General features: G+C 42.1%; 6 protein-coding genes across 6 annotated transcripts; 3 read left to right on the top strand and 3 right to left on the bottom strand.

The window, feature by feature from the left end:
• Window positions 1–464: 464 nt before the first annotated feature.
• SS1G_08188 (hypothetical protein) lies at window positions 465–2,952 on the bottom strand (the record flags this gene model as incomplete). Its single annotated transcript, XM_001590398.1, has 8 exons — window positions 465–578; window positions 725–775; window positions 935–1,091; window positions 1,212–1,234; window positions 1,801–2,074; window positions 2,172–2,315; window positions 2,383–2,821; window positions 2,922–2,952. The coding sequence occupies 8 exons, from the start codon at window positions 2,950–2,952 to the stop codon at window positions 465–467; spliced, it is 1,233 nt and encodes a 410-aa protein (XP_001590448.1).
• Window positions 2,953–5,182: 2,230 nt separating this feature from the next.
• Window positions 5,183–5,509, top strand: SS1G_08187 (predicted protein; the record flags this gene model as incomplete). Its single annotated transcript, XM_001590397.1, has 2 exons — window positions 5,183–5,329; window positions 5,444–5,509. The coding sequence occupies 2 exons, from the start codon at window positions 5,183–5,185 to the stop codon at window positions 5,507–5,509; spliced, it is 213 nt and encodes a 70-aa protein (XP_001590447.1).
• A 1,547-nt stretch (window positions 5,510–7,056) lies between these two features.
• On the bottom strand, window positions 7,057–7,971 carry SS1G_08186 (hypothetical protein; the record flags this gene model as incomplete). The annotated part of the gene is made up of 1 exon (XM_001590396.1): window positions 7,057–7,971. The coding sequence occupies one exon, from the start codon at window positions 7,969–7,971 to the stop codon at window positions 7,057–7,059; it is 915 nt and encodes a 304-aa protein (XP_001590446.1).
• Window positions 7,972–10,057: 2,086 nt separating this feature from the next.
• Window positions 10,058–13,555, top strand: SS1G_08185 (hypothetical protein; the record flags this gene model as incomplete). Its single annotated transcript, XM_001590395.1, has 2 exons — window positions 10,058–13,379; window positions 13,437–13,555. The coding sequence occupies 2 exons, from the start codon at window positions 10,058–10,060 to the stop codon at window positions 13,553–13,555; spliced, it is 3,441 nt and encodes a 1,146-aa protein (XP_001590445.1).
• Window positions 13,556–14,576: 1,021 nt separating this feature from the next.
• On the bottom strand, window positions 14,577–15,451 carry SS1G_08184 (predicted protein; the record flags this gene model as incomplete). The annotated part of the gene is made up of 3 exons (XM_001590394.1): window positions 14,577–14,731; window positions 14,942–14,972; window positions 15,449–15,451. 3 exons carry the CDS (start codon window positions 15,449–15,451, stop codon window positions 14,577–14,579), a joined length of 189 nt encoding a protein of 62 aa, XP_001590444.1.
• A 1,864-nt stretch (window positions 15,452–17,315) lies between these two features.
• SS1G_08183 (hypothetical protein) lies at window positions 17,316–19,599 on the top strand (the record flags this gene model as incomplete). Its single annotated transcript, XM_001590393.1, has 6 exons — window positions 17,316–17,613; window positions 17,731–18,005; window positions 18,069–19,016; window positions 19,072–19,386; window positions 19,437–19,522; window positions 19,566–19,599. The coding sequence occupies 6 exons, from the start codon at window positions 17,316–17,318 to the stop codon at window positions 19,597–19,599; spliced, it is 1,956 nt and encodes a 651-aa protein (XP_001590443.1).
• Between the last annotated feature and the right edge of the window lie 286 nt (window positions 19,600–19,885).

Raw genomic sequence — 19,885 nt, 5'->3', positions numbered from 1 at the left:
AAGGCTGCTTCTTATGATTGGATATCTAAGGTTACTTGACTTACATGCCATGCATGGCAAGGCATTTAGAACCCACCCTGGGGGATCCTACATTATGTACCTAGGTAGTCAATGAACAAGGATTCACTACACTATATGTGCTCAAATTGCGTTTGTGTTAACTCGCAGAGTCAGCTTTATATACGAGTTATGATCACAGCGTCAATGTATGAGAGCGGTTGAAAAATGGTTATGATCTAACCTTAGGTATAAATTGATCATAATGTTTCACAATGGGACATTGCAGACCATTTTTGAATACCCAGGGGCGTAGTGACTATCAATCAATGTCGCTCGATTGTCAAGAGGATGATACATCGAACGAGCAGTCTCAGCCCTTCTCTTGCTCGCTGGTAGTTGGCCACGGACTTGGAGGTTGAATGGGAAATCCACAAATTCAGAGGAAATGCATTAGCTTCAAAATCTCAACCATCAGATCTCCTCCCTCTCCACGCCTGTATTTTGGCATTCGTCAATCTTTCCATATTCCATCCACTTCCCTTAATCCTCTCCATACAATCTCTCAGCGGAACCCGCTTCTTAATTCTTTTCCACCATCAGTCGGTTCACCAACCTATGATGCTCGCTTCACCTCCTCCCTCAACCCCCCTCCCCCCCCACAGCAATATTTGAACCAAGATCCTTCCTTCTCCTTCCACATTGAAACATTTAATATTGTTCTTACAGAGATCTGTGCAGATATTGACTTGGTGACATGGAAGACAGTATTACAAACCTTTACTTACACCATTGTTAGAACCTGGGTTCTAGCGAGAAGTGCGAATGTGGAAAAGGGGCCCAGTTTTCGAATATCGTCAGAATTGGATCTTCTCTATTGGCTCTTTTCTCCTATATATTTTTTCCCACCACATCCCTCCTCCCACATCTTTCCTACCACATCCTCTTTACTCCACCCTCCGCCACCCCTTCCCTCCCCCTCCTCCTCATTTCCAATTCCCACAAAAAGCCAGCACCCACATCTCCAAACCACAAATCTCCTACCCCCTACAAACTGCGCACTCCCAGAACGAAGTTCCCCCACCATCCACCATCTAAACAATTAGTTACTCTAATTAGCTCAGCACATTCCCATTCTCACCACAGTATTAACCCCCAAAAAGAAAACAACGAATCCCTTCATATCCAAAGTATTCTATAAGATTTAACCTTACCTAAACCAGAACTTTGAGAAGGACTAATATATACTCCGAAGTTCAATTTAAATATCCCGCCTTTAACGATTTCCAAGAGCTATAATCTGTCCACATACAATCACAATCCAATATCTCGAGTCCGCAGTCTAATCTCTTAATGCTAAGAATCACTACTCGCGACATGACTGTGTGCAAGATATCTGCAGACCACATAAGCGCTGAAGGAGGAATATCGCTTTCTAGACGAGGAAAAGATTGCACATATATACTATACTCTGTAGAAATAGAATTCAACGGAGATTTCTCCAGACCGTTACTAATATTATTCTGATACTGAAATACAATTTGGTGGAAAATCGATCATCATATTACTTTGTGTAATTTATAAAAATTGATTTACTAAGAATTTAATTGCTCATGGAGGAAGAATATAGTCACTTTGTGTGTTGCGCGTTCATGAAATAGGTATGCATATATGCATGTATGTATGTAATTAAATGCACATCATAATAACCTAAACCTTAATTCATCCCTCATCCCTCATCCACAACCCATCATATACCCCTTCCCCTTTCCCTCTCCCCTCTCCCTCTCTCTAAGAACCCACCTGCGTCCCCCCATTAGGATGCAAACTCTGTCCACTAATAAAACTACTATCCTTACTTGCCAAAAACACAAAACAAGTCGCCACCTCAACCGGTTGTCCTGGTCTACCCATCGGCGACGTAAATTCCTTCTGAGCTTTTTCATTCATAGTTGCTGGGATGAGAGGTGTCCAGATAGGACCGGGACATACGGCGTTGATGCGGATACCTTTGCTGATTTGTTGGTTTGAGAGTGCACGTGTGAAGGCTACGATGGCGCCTTTGGTTGCGGTGTAGCTAGAGGGGTTGTTTGTTAGTGGGGTTGAACGAACGAAGTTTGATGGGAATGGGTGTTAAGTGCATGGTTGGGGGGAGTGGAAGAGAATATACTTACTCGAGGAGATCTGGACGTCCGACGTATGGGTTTACAGAGGCACAAGTGATGATTGTGTCTCCGCGGGACATTTGAGGGAGAATGTATTTGGAAAGGAAGAAGAATGGATGGATATTCACATTGAAAGTGTTAATCCATTGATCCCTATTTGATATTAGCATCTTCATATACCTATTTCTTCAACCAACAACAAGCAAAAGAAAGAACATACTCAGTTAAATCATCAATAGTCTCAACCATCATCTGAGTACCATGATTCAAAACCAAAATATTAATTTTCCCCATCGTCTCCTTAGCTTTCTCAGCCACATTCTTACAAGCCTGATGACTCTTCAAATCAGCCGAGAATAAATGCAATTTTCCTCCCTTGGCTTCAACCATCTCCTTAGTTTCTTGTGCATCTTTTTCTTCGTCTGGTGTGTAGATGATGGAACTTTCGGCTCCTTCCATCGCATACAGTATAGCGACGGCACGACCAATTCCACTATCTCCACCGGTAATTAAAGCTTTCTTGCCTTTGAGCTTGCCGGCGGCGACATAGGGTTGATAACCACCATCGTCGGTGGGAAGTTGATCGTTAATGGCTTCTTTTGGTAACTCGGTTTGTTTACCTGGGGTTTTAGATTGATGGGAAACGGGAGGTTGGTGACCTGTAGGTTTATTTGTTAGTATATTGAAGGAACGTGTTGTTGAGAGTGTATGAGCGCAGTAGCAGAATACAAGGAGGTGATCCTAATCTTCACAACATACCCTCTTCGAAATGACCCTTCTCAGCAGACATATTTAATTCGTTGATGAGTGAGTTTGATTCTGTGTTTGATATATTGAACTTGCTGAAGAAGAGAAAAGTATTCAATTAAGACAATTCTTTATGGAAAGAGAATTCTTAACCAATCCACACAGAATTCCATCTTTTCTTATACCTACTATTTGCTGTATGATGTATGATGTAGATACCTGGTAAGAAAGCTAATTGATCAATCTGCATTTCTCAATCGAAAAGGGACCAAATGCTCCGGGACACTCTATATTAAATGGGACAATTGTTAGTACAATTGGTTAGTAGTATTATGAAATCAATGCTTGATACTCAATGGAGGGGTAGCTCGTATGGATTTTGTCTTTTTGAGTCGAGACCGATGATGTAAGGAGTTTACTGGTAGGCTCGTAGGATGGATAAAAAGAGTCCAGATGTAGTAGCCAAGTAAGTGAATACCTAGTATGTACGTTGTGAATTTTAAAGGTTAACGTCAGAGGCATATTAATTCTGCATGGAGAAGATCTGTAGTTCTGAGGGGAGATCGATGATGCAAAAGGATTTCGATGGTATGACCATAGTATACCCTAATAGGTGAGGTAAGATATCTGAAAGTAGCGACTTCTACATAGTTGAAAGCCAATAGATTGAAGTTTGTATGGATTTCAAAGGCTGCTTAACGTCAGAGATCTTCTTAGCTTCTAAATCGAGGGGTTAAGTCGGAAGAGTTGCCGAGAATTAGACCAATTAAATGGCTTGGCTCGTTGATCAAAGCATTGATGAACATGGAGAATTATAAATGCCATGTAAATTTACGAGATGGGTATTTGAAATACTGTTCATGACTGAAGTATAAGAGATCATAACATCCCCTCATCATTTTTGTGCTAAACTATTACATTCGACAAAGATACTACATACCGATGTGCTAAAAGCAATACGAGTATTGTTATTGCGTACAGATCTATTTACTTTTGAGGATGCCTATGCTAGACTCCGCTGCTATCTGACAGCCTACCAGGTACCCAATACCTATCGCGCGAATTGACTACTTCAACTTGAAGTAGAGTATCTCATGTAGTCATGAGTCTTTACCGATTCATAAGAGTAGGAGTCACTGCTGTTCAATATCGGTCCAGTACCACTAGCCTTGGTATTTATTGCCAGCAGCTCTTTCATGATGCTAGGATATCGTCGCAATATGGCTTTCGCAAGTAGAAGAAAAAGGGTCACATCTTAAGATTGAATCGTTTGTCTTTGTCTTTGCATTTGCCCATCTGCCAAATTTCTTCAATCCTTGGGTTCTGATTTCTTTTTTCCTTTCGTTCTTTCTTCAAAATGGACTACATGAGCCACACACAGGCCAGCACAGCCACTCGCCACAACACTACTCGTGTAACCCCTTTACGTCATTTTCAACATCGAGAAATCAAGTTTCTCTTCGATATTCACAGATTCTAAAATTCACCAACCATCTTGAGTTATTTTTGGTTACTAGGTAACTATCTTGAGCCACAGGACCCTGAAAATTCTTTTTAGTTTAAGCCACACAAGTACCGTCAGCCAAGATCCTGATTTACGCCCAAAGTATCAAAAGTATATCCTATCAAGATATCTCCTTCCCTCTCATTCGTGTGAATTTCAGAATCCCCTTGAAATGACGTCTACGTGGCTAGGGCTCTGTACCTGATTCCCTATCATTCTCTTTATTTGATAACCCCGACCAAAGAACATCGTCATATGAACATCACTTTTAAATTACCATCACCCAAAATCACCAAATCTATCCCATCATACATCCACCCCTTCCCAGTTTACCAGCAGCAACGCGTGGAGCCACAAATCCCCTGCAATGAGTACCTCTCACACTTCATCAATTCCTATAAAGAGATCTAAAATGTCCCCTCAAATCCCCGTTCCAATCCCATTAACAACAAGTTCATACTCAAATCAAAACATCCACACAATACCCCAAATAAAAAATAACGATCAGTTACCCGATAGAGCGACTCTCAAAACCCTCTCATCTTTTATAAAAAGTTATCGGCATTCTCCGGCGCAATCTACTACCTCTTTATCGATTTCTATACCGCTGCAACGGACTTCTACACCTATAACAACTGCGACTGCAACTCCAAGTTCACCATTAAGACAACACTCAATTACAACACAAACACAAACAAACCCTCAAATCCTCTCTCAATCTCAACCTCTAAATCCAAAACTAAACCGAAACTCCAAAACCCGCCCCAAAATGACCCACACAACCACAACCGTCACCACCCGCACTACCCGCTCCCAACCAGCCCATCACCACCATCGAAAACCAAGCATGGGCGATAAGATCAGTGGTGCTTTATTAAAACTAAGAGGAAGTTTAACTAGACGTCCTGGTTTAAAGGTAATTTTTCCCGAGATTATTTTTTATTTTGATTTGTGAGAAGGGGTTGAAGAAGAAAAGTTCTTTATATCTTTGTGGAATATTTGAAAGCTAATTGATATAATAAATAAATAGGCAGCAGGAACGAGAAGAATGAGAGGAACGGATGGGAAGGGTAGTCATCATGTTGCTGCTTATTAGGGATAGTGATAGTGTATAAAACACACCATCTAATTACCTATCACTGAGTGCCTAGCAAGTAGCGACAACCAACTGCCCTCTACAGAATGTAGAGATCCTCAAGGACTCGTGATGGCTTGGATTGCCTTGTATTATATTTAAATGAATGGTGAAGGGAGAGATAGATGAATGAATAGTCAGCGCATAGCCAGAGCGATGAGGATGAATCACGAATTACGATTGATTGTATTATAGGAAGGATGGATGTGGAAACGGCGGATAAAATCACGATACCCAGTACTATAGAATTAAGCGGAGTGGAGTGGAGGAGAGCGGGGGAGAGCAATACAAATGAATTATCTACTATCTAAGACTATTTGATTCCTTCTCGATAGTTGATATAACTCAACTCATTGAGTCAATAGCGGAAGATGATGAAAATAAAAAAATGTAATATTGATAAATAAGTAAGTCTAATACCCTACTTTTGGGCCACCCCCTAATATGGGCCACTTTCCTCACCAAAAATGTGTTACACCTGTTGCGATAGAATGTCACATGACCTTGGAAACACGTGATGGAACGGTGAGGAACGGACGTTCCTAGGAACAATCAGGAACGCCCATACGGCCTATGACGATAAACACAATCAATCAATCAATCAATCAATCAGGAACGCCCGCTCCTAGGAGCAACGGCTCCTGACTAGCCATCGGCACAAAGGTCTATATAATCAAGATGGATTTCCTTTGGATAGAGCTTCGTGCTCAAGATCAATCATTTAGTATACTCTACTATTAGTTACGAATTGCATTATTGTCATTACTTTAAGTCCCTGCTTGACGCCTAGTTATAAACCACCTCGAGAGCCTAGAGCACTTCCACGTGATCTAGACGGCAAACCTCGTAACAATAATCTTCATTTCTTCTAATATAAAAAACTATAATAGTATTATATAAATAATATAATTTTGATAATATTAATAAAGAGATTTCTTTTTTGAGTTTTATTAATAAATATAATCTATTAAAAGATTGGGTGGAAGAGGCCTCTATATTGATTATATTACTACGCGTGTAGGCATATTAATCTCCTCTTGGTATCCTCTGAGGGGACCAATTGTTACGAGGTTTGCCGTCTAGATCACGTGGAAGTGCTCCAGGCTCTCGAGGTGGTTTATAACTAGGCGTCAAGCAGGGACCTAAGTAATGACAATAATGATATGCAATTCGTAACTAATAGTAGAGTATACTAAATGATTGATCTTGAGCACGAAGCTCTATACAAAGGAAATCCATCTTGATTATATAGACCATCGTGGCATGCGTCCCAGTGCTCCCAGTTGTCCCAGTTGTACTGGGACAGCTGAGCCTACTGGGATCCTCATATCACATGATGCTAATCACGTGATATTAGGTATGTGAGATCCGTCGTAACAAGTAGGAATCACATACGTATACATACATACATCACTTCGCTTACTAAAACGTAAAAGAAATTTATATATTTCATACATCCATTCATTCCACTTTTGAAATCCCTTTCCTCATAATCTCCAAAAATATATTTATTTATCATCAAACCATCTTCCCCATCCTGATTCCCTTCCTCTCTCAGCTCCTGCACCACCAGCATATTTCTTTTCCTCCTCCTCCCACTTCAACCTCTCAACTCTCGATCTCGCCAAATATGCCCTAGCAAATCTCCACGCTTCTGTATCGGCTAAATTCCATGCTTCAACCGCTCCCCTAATTTTTAAATCTCCAGGATTTTTACTACCACCAAACATTTTTGCTTTTTCCAATAGAGACTCCTCCTTCTTTTTATCATCTTCTGTTGGGATTGGTCCATCTTGTGAATCATGAACTGGTTTTGGTCTACGTTCTGGACCTGGGACTGGAGTTTCGGATTTTCCTGTATCAGTAGCGTTACGCGGGATGGTGAAGCCAAAATACCAGTCTAAATCCGATGGGACTTCTTTTTCGGCCGTGAGCCAGAGAGAATGGGATGTTCCATGAGGACTTGCGACTGCTTCTTTGAATTTTATGATACGTGGAGTACCAGAAACGCCTGTACCAAGAAGTTCTTGGGTAAGTCTTGAGAGCCAAGGATCACGAGGAGACTCTCGTCTAATCCATGGGACATCGATATTTTCTCGAAAGCTAGTCAGTGTAGACATCGTGTAAGGATGGGGAACAGTTCCGATGGTATAAAGACCGGAAGTATTGCGATAGAAAGCAGGAGTACTAATTTTCATAGGAGATGAAGCAACACATGGTTTGCATTTTGGTCGGTTTGGTGGACAAGAAGCTGGCATTGCTGACTCAGGACATTGAGAAAGATATTCAGCAAGTCGTAAAGCTGGCTCAACAAGATATGACATATGTTCTGGTTCTGGTTTGACCACGGAAATTCCTTTGGTGAAAATATTTTGCCATGTTTGATGAAGATGAGATATCATGAGCTTGTTTAGTGATTGCATACCCGCTGCTTTATCCCCTTCATACTCTTTTGAAATTTGTGGATATTTCTCCTCGAGGACCTTCGTCTGGTAGAAGGCTAAAGAATCGTGGGAAGGATCAATCTGAAAGGTATCTTTTGGTACAGCACTGACAAAGTCTTTGGCGTCTTTCAAATTCGGATTTGCTAAAGCCGCTTTCACAGCTGCTGTGATGTCTGCTTTTGATCCTGAAAAGATACCACTTCCCATTTCATCATATCTTGTCAATAATGGATATTCTCCTCTTCTCAAATAACTCAGGGTTTGATCTTCGTAAGGACCCATAGGAAGTGTGAGGTAATTGCAGAGCAATCCAGTACCCATATTCTCCCAAGCCAACCATCTCGTTAAATCCGTTTTCAATGAATCTTCGACTTCAATTCGTTGTAATTCGGGGTATAATGGATTGTTCATAGCTTCCGCAGGACTTAGGATTATAGGTTTGAAGCCTTGTGCCCACCATGCCCTTCTCCATGTAACCAAGAGCGCATTCTCGGCATCTTTCAATTTATCATCCTTTTCGATTGTGTGATCATAGTATGTATAAATGGTTGGACGTTCCCTGAGAGGTGGTAGCAAAGATCGATTTTCATCCAATGTCACCGATGATGAAAATGGACTCAACCAATTCCAATTAGCATGCCATTTCGATTCACCATATGTGCTATTTTTTTGAACTGGTGGAGCATGTGCTGCTTGTCGGAAAGGATTGAGGATACTCGGTGAAGGTAATTGTTTAGGTAGTTTTGGTAATGACATGCGATGATCTGTGAATCTGCCAAGTGATGGACCGGATGGTATCGAGTTAGGAAGTGTGAAAACTAATGTTATAACAGCGAAAACTGCAACGGTGCCGAGAAGAACGGCCATGCGACGAGGAGGGACATGAGGTATGGGTGTCCCGAAAAGGGTTCGTTGAACAGGCATTGTGAGAAAAGGAATCGAGACAGTAAATATTGGATTAAAGCACAAGATGATACTGTCTAGTATCGCATTGGAAATTCGTATGGTAAGATTGAAGTTTAAAAGGATTGATGAAAGTTGTCTCTTAGATGAGCTGACGTATGCCGTTGCCGTTAACCATGTATCAAATGCGGTTCCTCTTAAAAATCCAAGACTTTCTGGTATAGAGATGAAAGCCTTAGCTGGATATAAAATCTGGTTCGACAAAAGAATGAAGTTCGAATATCGATAAACTTAAAGGAAGGAATAGGATGTGGAGAAATGACAGAAATTGAGAATAAAGTAATTAAAACAGTCGAGATCTTGAAATTTGAATTCTAGAAAGGAGAAATTTAAAGTATCCTGTCTCCTTACCCCAAGCCCAGGTCTATTTTTGAGTCAATATCCAATAATAAAAGTGGAACAGGAATGGCCCCATAGTTTTAAGGGTAAACTTAATTTGATTGGGTTTTGACGGACAATCAGAAATATCGGATAAACCTTTCTCCTTTTATCTTCTGAAGATCGGAAGAATTGAGCTTGAAAATCACATCGCCGACGTGAGGGTCCGATGACGGAATTAAAATAAATTTATTGCATACTCTGCGAAGTCCAAAGGCTGAAAAGGCTGGCTGGCTAATTCTCGGCAATTTTCTTTTATGTGTTGGAGCAGATGCAGAAAATTGATTGATCCGTTGTATGACTCCCAATGCTTTTCATTCCGTGAAATTTTTATTTATAAAGCCCAACAATATCTTTTGCATTTCCTTATCCTTTTCCTCTTCTTCTTTTCAATTAACAAAGCATCCCAAACTACAACTTCCCCATCATTCATCGCCCGAACTCAAAGCTCATCAATTCGGTCATCTATTTTCAATTATCGGTGATTTCCACGCTTAAAACTATCACTCAGACCATCAGCAATTGATCTATCTTCCATACGAGTAGGGTGATTGATCCGTACAAAAATTGAGCACAGAACATATAAAAGATACTTTAAACTTGTTCTGATTTGAAGTAGGTAGCTGAAATCCTTCTCAAATCACACAGTTCAAACTTCTTTAAATTCTTGCCCAATTTTTACCCCTCCAGGATTCAACCCCACCATTCAAAAGTCTAACAAACCATGGCGTCAACAAGTTTCGAGTTACCAGATCCAACATCAGATCTTCATTGGTCTGCTTTTCGTGGTGCTATTCAAGATATCTTCACTACAAATGCTGAAGCTCATCCTGATAGACTTTGTGTAGTGGAAACTGCCTCTGCAACTTCTCCAAGGAGAGAATTTACCTACCGCCAAATCAATGAAGCTTCCAATATTCTAGCACATCACTTGGTGGAGCGTGGGGTTAAAAGAAATGAAGTTGTTATGTCATACAGTTATCGTGGTGTGGATTTGGTTGTCACTGTCATGGGTATCTTGAAAGCTGGTGCTATTTTCTCAGTCATTGATCCTTCATATCCTCCGGATCGACAAAACATCTATCTTGATGTCGCAAGACCAAGAGCTTTAGTAGTCATCGATAAAGCCACTAAGGAGGCTGGAGAGTTGACGGAGAAAGTACGTAACTTCATTGCCGAGAATTTGGATTTGAAGACCTATATTCCAGGTCTCGAATTGAAGGATGATGGAACTTTAGTTGGTGGTGACGATCAGGGAAAGGATATCTTCCAAGGCCAACAATCATTGAAGTCTAAGAGTCCCGGTGTTATCGTTGGTCCAGATTCTACACCAACTTTATCATTTACTTCCGGTTCCGAAGGTCGTCCAAAGGGTGTTCGAGGAAGACATTACTCTCTTGCATACTATTTTGACTGGATGGCAGAGAGATTTGGTTTATCCAAGAATGACAAGTTCACCATGCTGAGTGGTATTGCTCATGATCCTATTCAAAGAGATATCTTTACACCTCTCTTTCTTGGTGCTCAATTATTGGTTCCATCCAAGGATGATATTCAGCATGAAAGACTGGCTGAATGGATGAGGGAACATGGTGCTACTGTTACTCACTTGACACCGGCAATGGGTCAAATTTTAGTTGGTGGAGCTAGTGCTGAATTTCCGGCTCTTCATCACTCCTTTTTTGTCGGAGATATTTTGATCAAAAGAGATTGTAAGGCTCTTCAAAAGTTGGCTCCAAATGTGTTCATTGTGAACATGTATGGGACAACCGAAACGCAGCGTGCAGTCAGTTACTTTGAGATTCCAAGTCGAGCTTCGGATCCACAATACTTGGAGAATATGGGAAATGTGATTCCCGCTGGTAAGGGAATGAAGGACGTGCAATTACTTATTGTCGATCGGGAAAATCGAAACCGTATTTGTAACATTGGCGAAATTGGCGAGATTTACGTTCGAGCTGCTGGACTTGCTGAAGGTTATCTTGGAAGTGACGAACTCAATAAGGCCAAGTTCATCGACAGTTGGTTTGTTGATAATTCCAAGTGGATCGAAGAAGACGCAAAAAAGGCCAAATCCTTGTCCGAAGAACCATGGAGGGAATTCTATAAGGGTCCAAGAGATCGAATGTATCGATCGGGTGATCTTGGTCGATACAGTCAAACTGGAGATGTAGAATGTGTTGGTCGCGCAGATGATCAAGTTAAGATTCGTGGGTTCAGAATTGAACTTGGTGAGATCGATAAATACCTCTCAGATCACGTTATGGTTATGGATAATGTCACTTTGGTCAGAAGAAATAAGGATGAAGAACAAACACTTGTCAGCTATATCGTACCTGATATGCAAAAGTGGGCACAATGGTTAGAGCAATCAGGTCTCGAAGATGATGTCTCAGGTGGCGAAGGGATTCAAGGAAGACTTCGGAGATTCTGGCCTCTTGGTGAAGATATCAAGAAATACCTCAAGACGAAGTTGCCTACCTACGCAATCCCAGAAGTCATCATTCCATTGGAGAAGTTTCCTCTCAATCCAAATGGAAAGAAGGACAAGCCTGCACTTCCATTCCCGGATGCTGCACAATTAGCAGCAGCAAGACCTGTTGGTGCTTATTCCGAACTTTCAGACGGTGAAAAGGAGGTTGCGGCAATTTGGGGATCATTGATTCCTACCATTGACGAAAGAACAATCAATCCTGATGATTCATTCTTCGATATTGGAGGACACAGTATCTTGGCGCAACAAATGCTTTTCAAAGTCAACAAGAAATGGACTGGAATCAACATTAATATGAGCGTCATCTTCCGAAACCCAACATTGAAAGGATTCGCCGCAGAGATTACTCGCAGATCATCACCCGATGGTGATGTAAAAGAGGAAGTTGAAGTTGCTGAGGATTATGAAGGAGATGCCCATGCGCTTGCTAAAACTCTTCCATCAACCTTTCCCTCAGCAGATGAAGAGATCACACCAACCACACCTCTTACTGTCTTCCTTACTGGTGCTACAGGTTTCCTCGGCTCATACCTTATGCGCGATCTTCTCTCTCGCTCTCAACCTATCAAAATCATTGCTCATGTGCGTGCCCTCGACTCCAAAGCAGCTCTTGATCGTGTCATCCAAACTTGCCAAGCATATGGAGTTTGGGATCCTTCTTGGACATCACGCATTTCCTGCGTAACCGGTAACCTCGGAGAATCACAACTTGGTCTTTCTCCCGAGGACTGGAAGACCGTCTCCGAAACCGCAAACGTGATCATACATAACGGAGCTCAAGTCCATTGGGTCTACCCATACCAAAACCTCAAGCCCGCAAACGTAAAGGGAACCTTAGATATTCTTTCTCTCTGCGCTACTGGTATTCCCAAACGTCTCTCCTTTGTCTCATCCACATCCGTCCTTGACACCGACCACTTCGTCCAACAATCAAAATCCGGCATCCCCGTCTCTGAAGAAGATGATCTTTCTGGTTCAGCAAAGGGTCTCGGAACAGGCTATGGACAATCAAAATGGGTAGCCGAATACCTTGTCCGACAAGCCGGCGCACGTGGTCTCCGTGGTACAGTCGTCCGACCTGGCTACATCACCGGTGACAAAACCTCCGGAGTAACAAATACCGATGATTTCCTAATCCGCATGGCAAAAGGTTGCATCCAACTTTCATGTCGTCCACGCATCGAAAATACAGTCAACCAAGTCCCCGTTAACCACGTCGCACGCGTCGTCATAGCCTGTGCATTACACCCTGCCAAAACACCCCTTGGCGTCGCTCAAGTAACTTCGCATCCCAGACTAACGTTCTCCCAATACCTCTCCACGCTTGAAACCTACGGCTACAACGTCCCCGAAGTAGAATACCCCATCTGGAGCCAGAAACTCCAAGCCTACGCTGCAGACAGCACTCCCGAAAAAGAACAACATGCCCTTATGCCCCTTTACCATTTCGCCACCTCGGATCTCCCAGCCGATACCATCGCTCCGGAGATGGACGATAGCAGCGCAGCAGCATCTCTCAAAGCTGATGCAGAGTTCACAGGCGAGGATTGGAGTAAGGGGGGATACCTAGATGAGGGGATCATGGGCATTTATTTATCTTATTTGAAAGGAATTGGATTTTTGCCTCTTCCGGAGGAGGGTAAGGGGAAGCCGTTACCTGGAGTTACGATTAGTGCTGAGCAGAAGATTGCGCTGTTGAGAGTTGGAGGAAGGGGTGCATTGGTTTGAGGAGGGTGCTGGTGGAGGTTTGCCTGTTTAATTGCTTGATTGCTTGCTAGCTTACTTATATGTATAGATTGATATCAAACAATAAATAGATAGGTAGATAGATAGAAAGCGAGTACAGCGAATACAATGAATTAAAAAGGAAAAAGTATACATATACATATATATTCTCTCAAAAGAACCGTATCTCTACGTAAGTACAAACATATATATTTATAAATATTCATACCTCTCTCCCTCCCATCCATCCACATTCCCTCCCTATTCAAAAATATCAAAAATATTACATAAATCTCCAAATTCCTAAACTCCCATCTTAATCAAATCAAAGCAAACCCAATAAAATAAAACTCTCAAGTTCATTAAAAGCAACAATAAAAAAGAATTAAATCAGTGATATGATCGATATCTAGGTACTGAGTATACAATGTAAACAAATAAATAAATAAATCATATATATATCTTATTGTCATACAGTAGATATGTATTTGGTATGGATATGTGCTCTGGACACCTAGTGGTATATTTTCATCGTTGGCTTTAGAAAGGTGAGCGATGGATGGGGGGTTGGGATGGTGATGGTGTAGGACTATAGATTACTCTATCGTTTCACTATCCTCTGAAATGTTCGGGCAATTTGAGGTTTGTGGAACGGATATGGCTATTAGTTGTAGAGAACGGTGAGTGAAGGTGAAGTTGTGGTGTGCAGTCACCATATATTTCGCAGATCAAATGCATGGCACGATTGCTCAGTCAGTTTAGAGTACGAGTTATGTTCAACGTATTTATTTCTATTTAAAGTGTGTCAATGGTGATAGCAATCATGAAAACTTCAAGCAACAAAAGTTTGTTGGCCAAAAGATATGGACCAAAATATCCACTACCCTCGAAAGGATACAAGATACCTCGGTGAGTAATCGGACAAGATCAATCTTCTTCCTCCAAAAATAGGCCTATACCACAGGTTGAACCGATCCTCGATGGGAAAGGGGGTAAGGGCCAGAGTGTTTGGGAAGTATTTGTTTCATGAGGTAGGGGGAAGTATGCGTGTGTACACCATGAGAAGCACATGTGCAGCGAGAAGAATGTCTTGTTGATAAGTGTTGTATTGTTCGTGTGTTCTACATATTCCTATGGCTGCACCACCGTTTCCATCAATGTAAAGCCTAATAAAGTTTCCTGTCTTCGAGCAATGTTAGCTTTTGGTTCGTCAAATTACTGCAGTAATAAAATGATAGATTGATTGCTTTAATCAGACATCCAAGGAAGATTGACCCTCATCTGTCCTCTATTTAGGTTCTAAGGCGAGGACTCGAGTGAAAACTGCGAATGTGGTATGTGTTTCATCATGGTGAAGCATGGGAAAGTGTGAAAGGTGATAAAACTGACCTTGGATTATAGAAAATACAGCAACCATGTACTTTTTGTTAGTTCGTGTGAAGTAAGATAGCAAATAATAGGCGGATCACATTTGTTGCAGCGGTGATCAAATTGGATGGAATATGCTTATAAGCATTACCGTTGAACCATGATAACATAATCACGGAGACTTGAGCCGCATGGTTGTGCAGCAGAAGTGTACCGCGATGATGTTGCATTGGCGCATGTTGATCCGTTACGCGGGAAGAAAATTTGCAAGCTAGAAAGAAAACTCTGCATTGTGGTCAGCAAGAAAATTCTAAAGCCACAGCAACTAGAAGAAAACTTTTTGAAAAGAATCTTTCAGACAACATGTACTGGCAAGTAACAAGATCAACTCGTAAGTATCTCTCGAACAGCGTAATTTTAATCATGGTCGATTAATTTGGGAAAAGAAGTATCGATTGAAATTGTCATCATTAGATTTAGAGGGGAAATGGAAAGAGGAAAATGGATATAGAAGATATTTTGACATACCATTGTGAAGTTATTTAAAGCTAATCTTTGCTGCGACCATTGCAGTAATGAAATCATCTTGAAGATGTATTCTTGCAGTTGTTGTCGGTCGAAAAGAAAGTGATGTAGTGAAAAAGGAATGTCAAACCTCTACGGTCGAAAAATAAAATTTTATATTGGAGAGCTCAGAGCTTTTCCTAAGCGAATGTCCGATATGACGCTAGGATTATTTTAGTGTGCATATCACATGACTGTGATGGAAGACACTATGCTTAGTTGGGTTTAGACTTTACTTCCAGATCTTTTTTCAATCTTTCTGATATTTGGTAGCTTTGGTTGGTTGAGGTTGATTAATAAGGAAGGTTTGGTTGACAGATTGGGAGTAAAGTTGCAATTGAATGATTGATTGATCATTGTTTGAATTATATCAAGGTTAAAATATATGAGATTAAAAAGGAAGAAAGTTATTGTGCACGATGATTTTGATTAGGTATTCGGAGTGACATAATTCAAGTTTTGTATAGTCAAAGAACGAGAAGAAGAAGCTTAATAGTAGGTAATAAAAACGTCACTGTACAAAAGAGACCACAGTAACAATTGGCATTGTTCAACAGACTGGCCGATGTTCTATCTTTTTTCTTCAGGTAGGTACGGAGAACAACACCGATAACAAAACAATGGCATTTTTCTCTTCTTAGATATACTTACTATCTATCTAGACCTAGATACTTTCTATAATGTATAGTACTCAGCCCATAGCCCAAATGACCCCATTTTCTTGATCACTCACTCGAACGAAATGTAGAATATAATAAGTACGGTCATCCTTACAGTCATCATTATCCATCTTGCTATAAATACTACGGTCACCCCTTTCATTTCACCGTCATCTCGTTATAAAATACTACGGTTACTTCTTCTGTCCCTAACCTTTCTACCTTAGCTACCAGACTACACTACGGTAGCCTACCATCACACGCTTGGTCTCTAAATCACACCCTACTCTATACATAGTACCTTCACTCACCCACGCAAAACTCACACACACATTGCAGCATTAATCATTAATCGGACTTGTTGCGCCAAATTCTCTTGCATCCCATCCATCCTTCCCATCGTGACAGGGTCCTCTTTCTCGACCAGACCACAGAACATTCACCACCCACCATCCGCAAGGATTCCCAAAGCAGGCCCAGAAGTATATCACCTTACGCTTATTTATCCCCGGATTCTCCTTTCACATTATATTTCGCGCAAATTAATAGGTATACTTTATTCCAAACTCGCTCATAAGTCGAATAACATTGTGCATATTTGGGGGAAGTTTCTTTTAATTGTTGTTCACCACCTACCTAGTAGCTACTATTCATTCTATTCCCATCGTTCCGCGGATTACATATCGGCGAGGTTAGAGAAAGGACGGGCAACACGGTTTTTTCACCATAAACATTTTGCTTTCGAGGCGGCTCTTTTTCAGGCGACATTGATCGTCGCACTTTCGCTGCGGTACTCATCTGCCGATCAATCTTTTAATAATCATTGCTCAAGTTCCCTCGATTCGTTGATACGTTACCGTCTTCGAGAATCCCGACAACATTCGCGGTTTAAAAAGAGTACCCACTTTAGAGGAAGCATCGTGCGCGATCGGGGTCTAGTTTGTATAATCCTCGCGACGGCATTGTATTCTTCTCCCCACGACAACGGCATATAGTTGAGCAGACAATTGGCGGATTCTAGTAGAACGTAGATTGAACGAAAAACAGGATCGTGGCAGAGATATCTCGATTGGATACCGGCGGAGGTGGAAATTGCGGCTCGAGGCGCATGTTACTTGCTTAATCCATATTGTTCGATATCCACATTCTGTGGATAATCGACCTGAAGCAAGATGATGACGAGTTTACAACAAGCACATTCACCATATCCAGGTCTTCAACATCAAGGTGTTCCTCAGGGTCATATGGCTGGGATGCCTCACGCTCAAGGTCAGCAAGGCCAACCAGGCCCAGGTATGCCTCAGCAGATGCATATGGGGGTCTCTGGACCAGGTGGGCCTCAAGTCACTCAAGCTGGTGCTATGATGGCTGGTATGCCACCTGGAGCTGGCGGACCAAATGCACATGCTTTACAGCATTTGAATCCAAATCAACAGGCGCAAGCAGCAATGTTCCAACAGCAGCAGATGAGTAAGCCATGCCTCCTATCGCCTTTTGCCTTTCTTCCGCTATACTTCACATGAATGCTACATAGTTCCATCCTAGACAATCACCATTCGCACAAGACGCTAACAATTAATTTCTCAGTGAACGCGCATCCTCAGTTGATGCAACAGCAAATGTTGGCACAACAGCAAGCGGCCAGACAACGTCAGGTCCTAATGCAACAACAATACAGTGGTGGGATGCCAAATGGAATGCCAATGAATATGCATGGGATGAATCCAAACCAAATGAACGCTCAATTTGCCATGCGACATGGTACCCCCGGATTGGCACGCCCAGTAAATCTACCACAACATCTTGCGCAGCAACAACAAATGGCTCAAGATAACGTTAATCAACAACAAGCACATCAACAGGTAAGCTCTCATCCACAATTCCACAATTTGTGTACTAATACATATTCGTGCTAGAATCATCAGATGATGCTGGCAATGCAACAACAAAATGCCCAAAACCATGGACCAAATGGTCAAGCAGGACATCCACAAATGACGCCCCAGCAAATACAACAATTCCAGCAACAGCATCTCGCCCAACAACAGCAGCATCAGCAACAACAACAGCAGCAGCAGCAGCAGCAGCAACAGCAGCAAGCTCATGCTCAGGCTCAGGCTCAAGCAGCACAAGCTCAGGCACAAGCTCAGGCTCAGGCTCAGGCCCAGGCTCAAGCTGTTTCTCAACAAAACCAAAATCAATCACAACCTCAGAGTCAACCACCTCAGTCAGCCTCAACGCCTCAGTCTCAACCACCACAACCACCAGCAATACAAGCTCAGCAACCGCCGGGAGCGCTTCAGCAGCAACAGCAACAGCAACAGCAGCAGCAGCAACAACAGCAACAGCAACAGCAACAGCAACAGCAGCAGCAGCAACAACAGCAACATCAGCAACAGCAGCAACAACATGCTGCCGCAATGTTACAACAACAGCAACAAGCGGCAAGGCAGGGTGATAAATTAAAAGGGCAATGTCTGATGCGATTAGCGCAATTTAGTGATCATCTCAGTGGCTTTTGCAAGGTTACTAAGCCGTTATCTGCTTATATGGCGAATGGTACCCCACGGCTGATTGCTGAGGCCGCAAAACAAAAAGATGATTTGGGATATTGGGGAAGCTTTGTGGATCGGTTCTTCTCACGGGCAGGAGTTTTACGTCATTCCGTATTCGTTACCGATGAAAATTCAAACAAGCAGTACGAGATAACATCTCCCGCGCTTCCGAGATATTTCCATACCCATTTCGAAAGTGGCATCAAAAACATGCAGATGATATTGGAGAAAGGAACTGAAAAGGAATTGCCGCTCAATGCTCACTATATTGAAAGTCAAACCTCAAGCTTCGTTTACTGGTTTGACAATGGCTCTCACGTAAGTCATAAACTAAACGCTTCAGCTCCAAATATCTTGTGCTAATTAGATTAAGTTGGTTGCCAATGGTACACTACGTGCTCATTTCGATGGAGAGCAAAAGCTCGAGCTACTTGACTTCGTGACTAGTAATCACGAAGAATATGTTCCGCGTAGCATGGCTTTAGAAGCTGCAAGGCCACTTCATAATTGGGGAAAGGAATGGAAGACCATGAATACTGGATCAGATGGCAAACCATCGCCTGAAATGAACAAGAAGAAGCAAAAGATGATGAAGTCTCCACCAAATGCCCCTCCTGATTTCGATCTACCAGAAACGAAACTGAAAGTCAATTTTGGAATCACTCCTGCAGTGTTTCGTTATCTTGAGGTATGTCTTGTGTCTCACCTCTTTAGCGTACCGGTTTCTAACAATTCTAGCTTGTCGAGGTTTTGGGTCAAATGAACCCTCTATTCCAGTTCTCGCATTCAAATCCAGGACTTTCGCCATATGACGCCTTGGATTCGTACGTTGCGCAAGTAAGTTCTAATGGAGCCAACGGTGTTCAGCAAAATCCTTCTGGCCCACGGACACCGGGGATGAATAACTTTCCCATTGGTGCCTCTCCCGCAGCTACGCACTTACAGTTGCCGGAAGGATCACCGCATATGGGTGGAAGTCCAGCTCAAGCTCCAGGAATGCAGCTCCAACCGAGTCAGCATGGAACTACGTCAAGTGGCCCAAGCGCAAACACAAGCCCTAATACGAGCAACAAACGGAGGAGACCAAGTACAGTAAAGACCGAGGAAGACGGTCAAGTCAACGGGACAGGCAAGAACAATGTCAAGCCTAGTCCGCGAATAACGAAGAGACAAAAAGGAAACCCTGC

The sequence above is a fragment of the Sclerotinia sclerotiorum genome, genomic scaffold (genome assembly GCF_000146945.2).
Source record: "Sclerotinia sclerotiorum 1980 UF-70 scaffold_11 genomic scaffold, whole genome shotgun sequence".
Classification (NCBI taxonomy): domain Eukaryota; kingdom Fungi; phylum Ascomycota; class Leotiomycetes; order Helotiales; family Sclerotiniaceae; genus Sclerotinia; species Sclerotinia sclerotiorum.
This window is presented reverse-complemented; position numbering and strand designations above follow the sequence as displayed.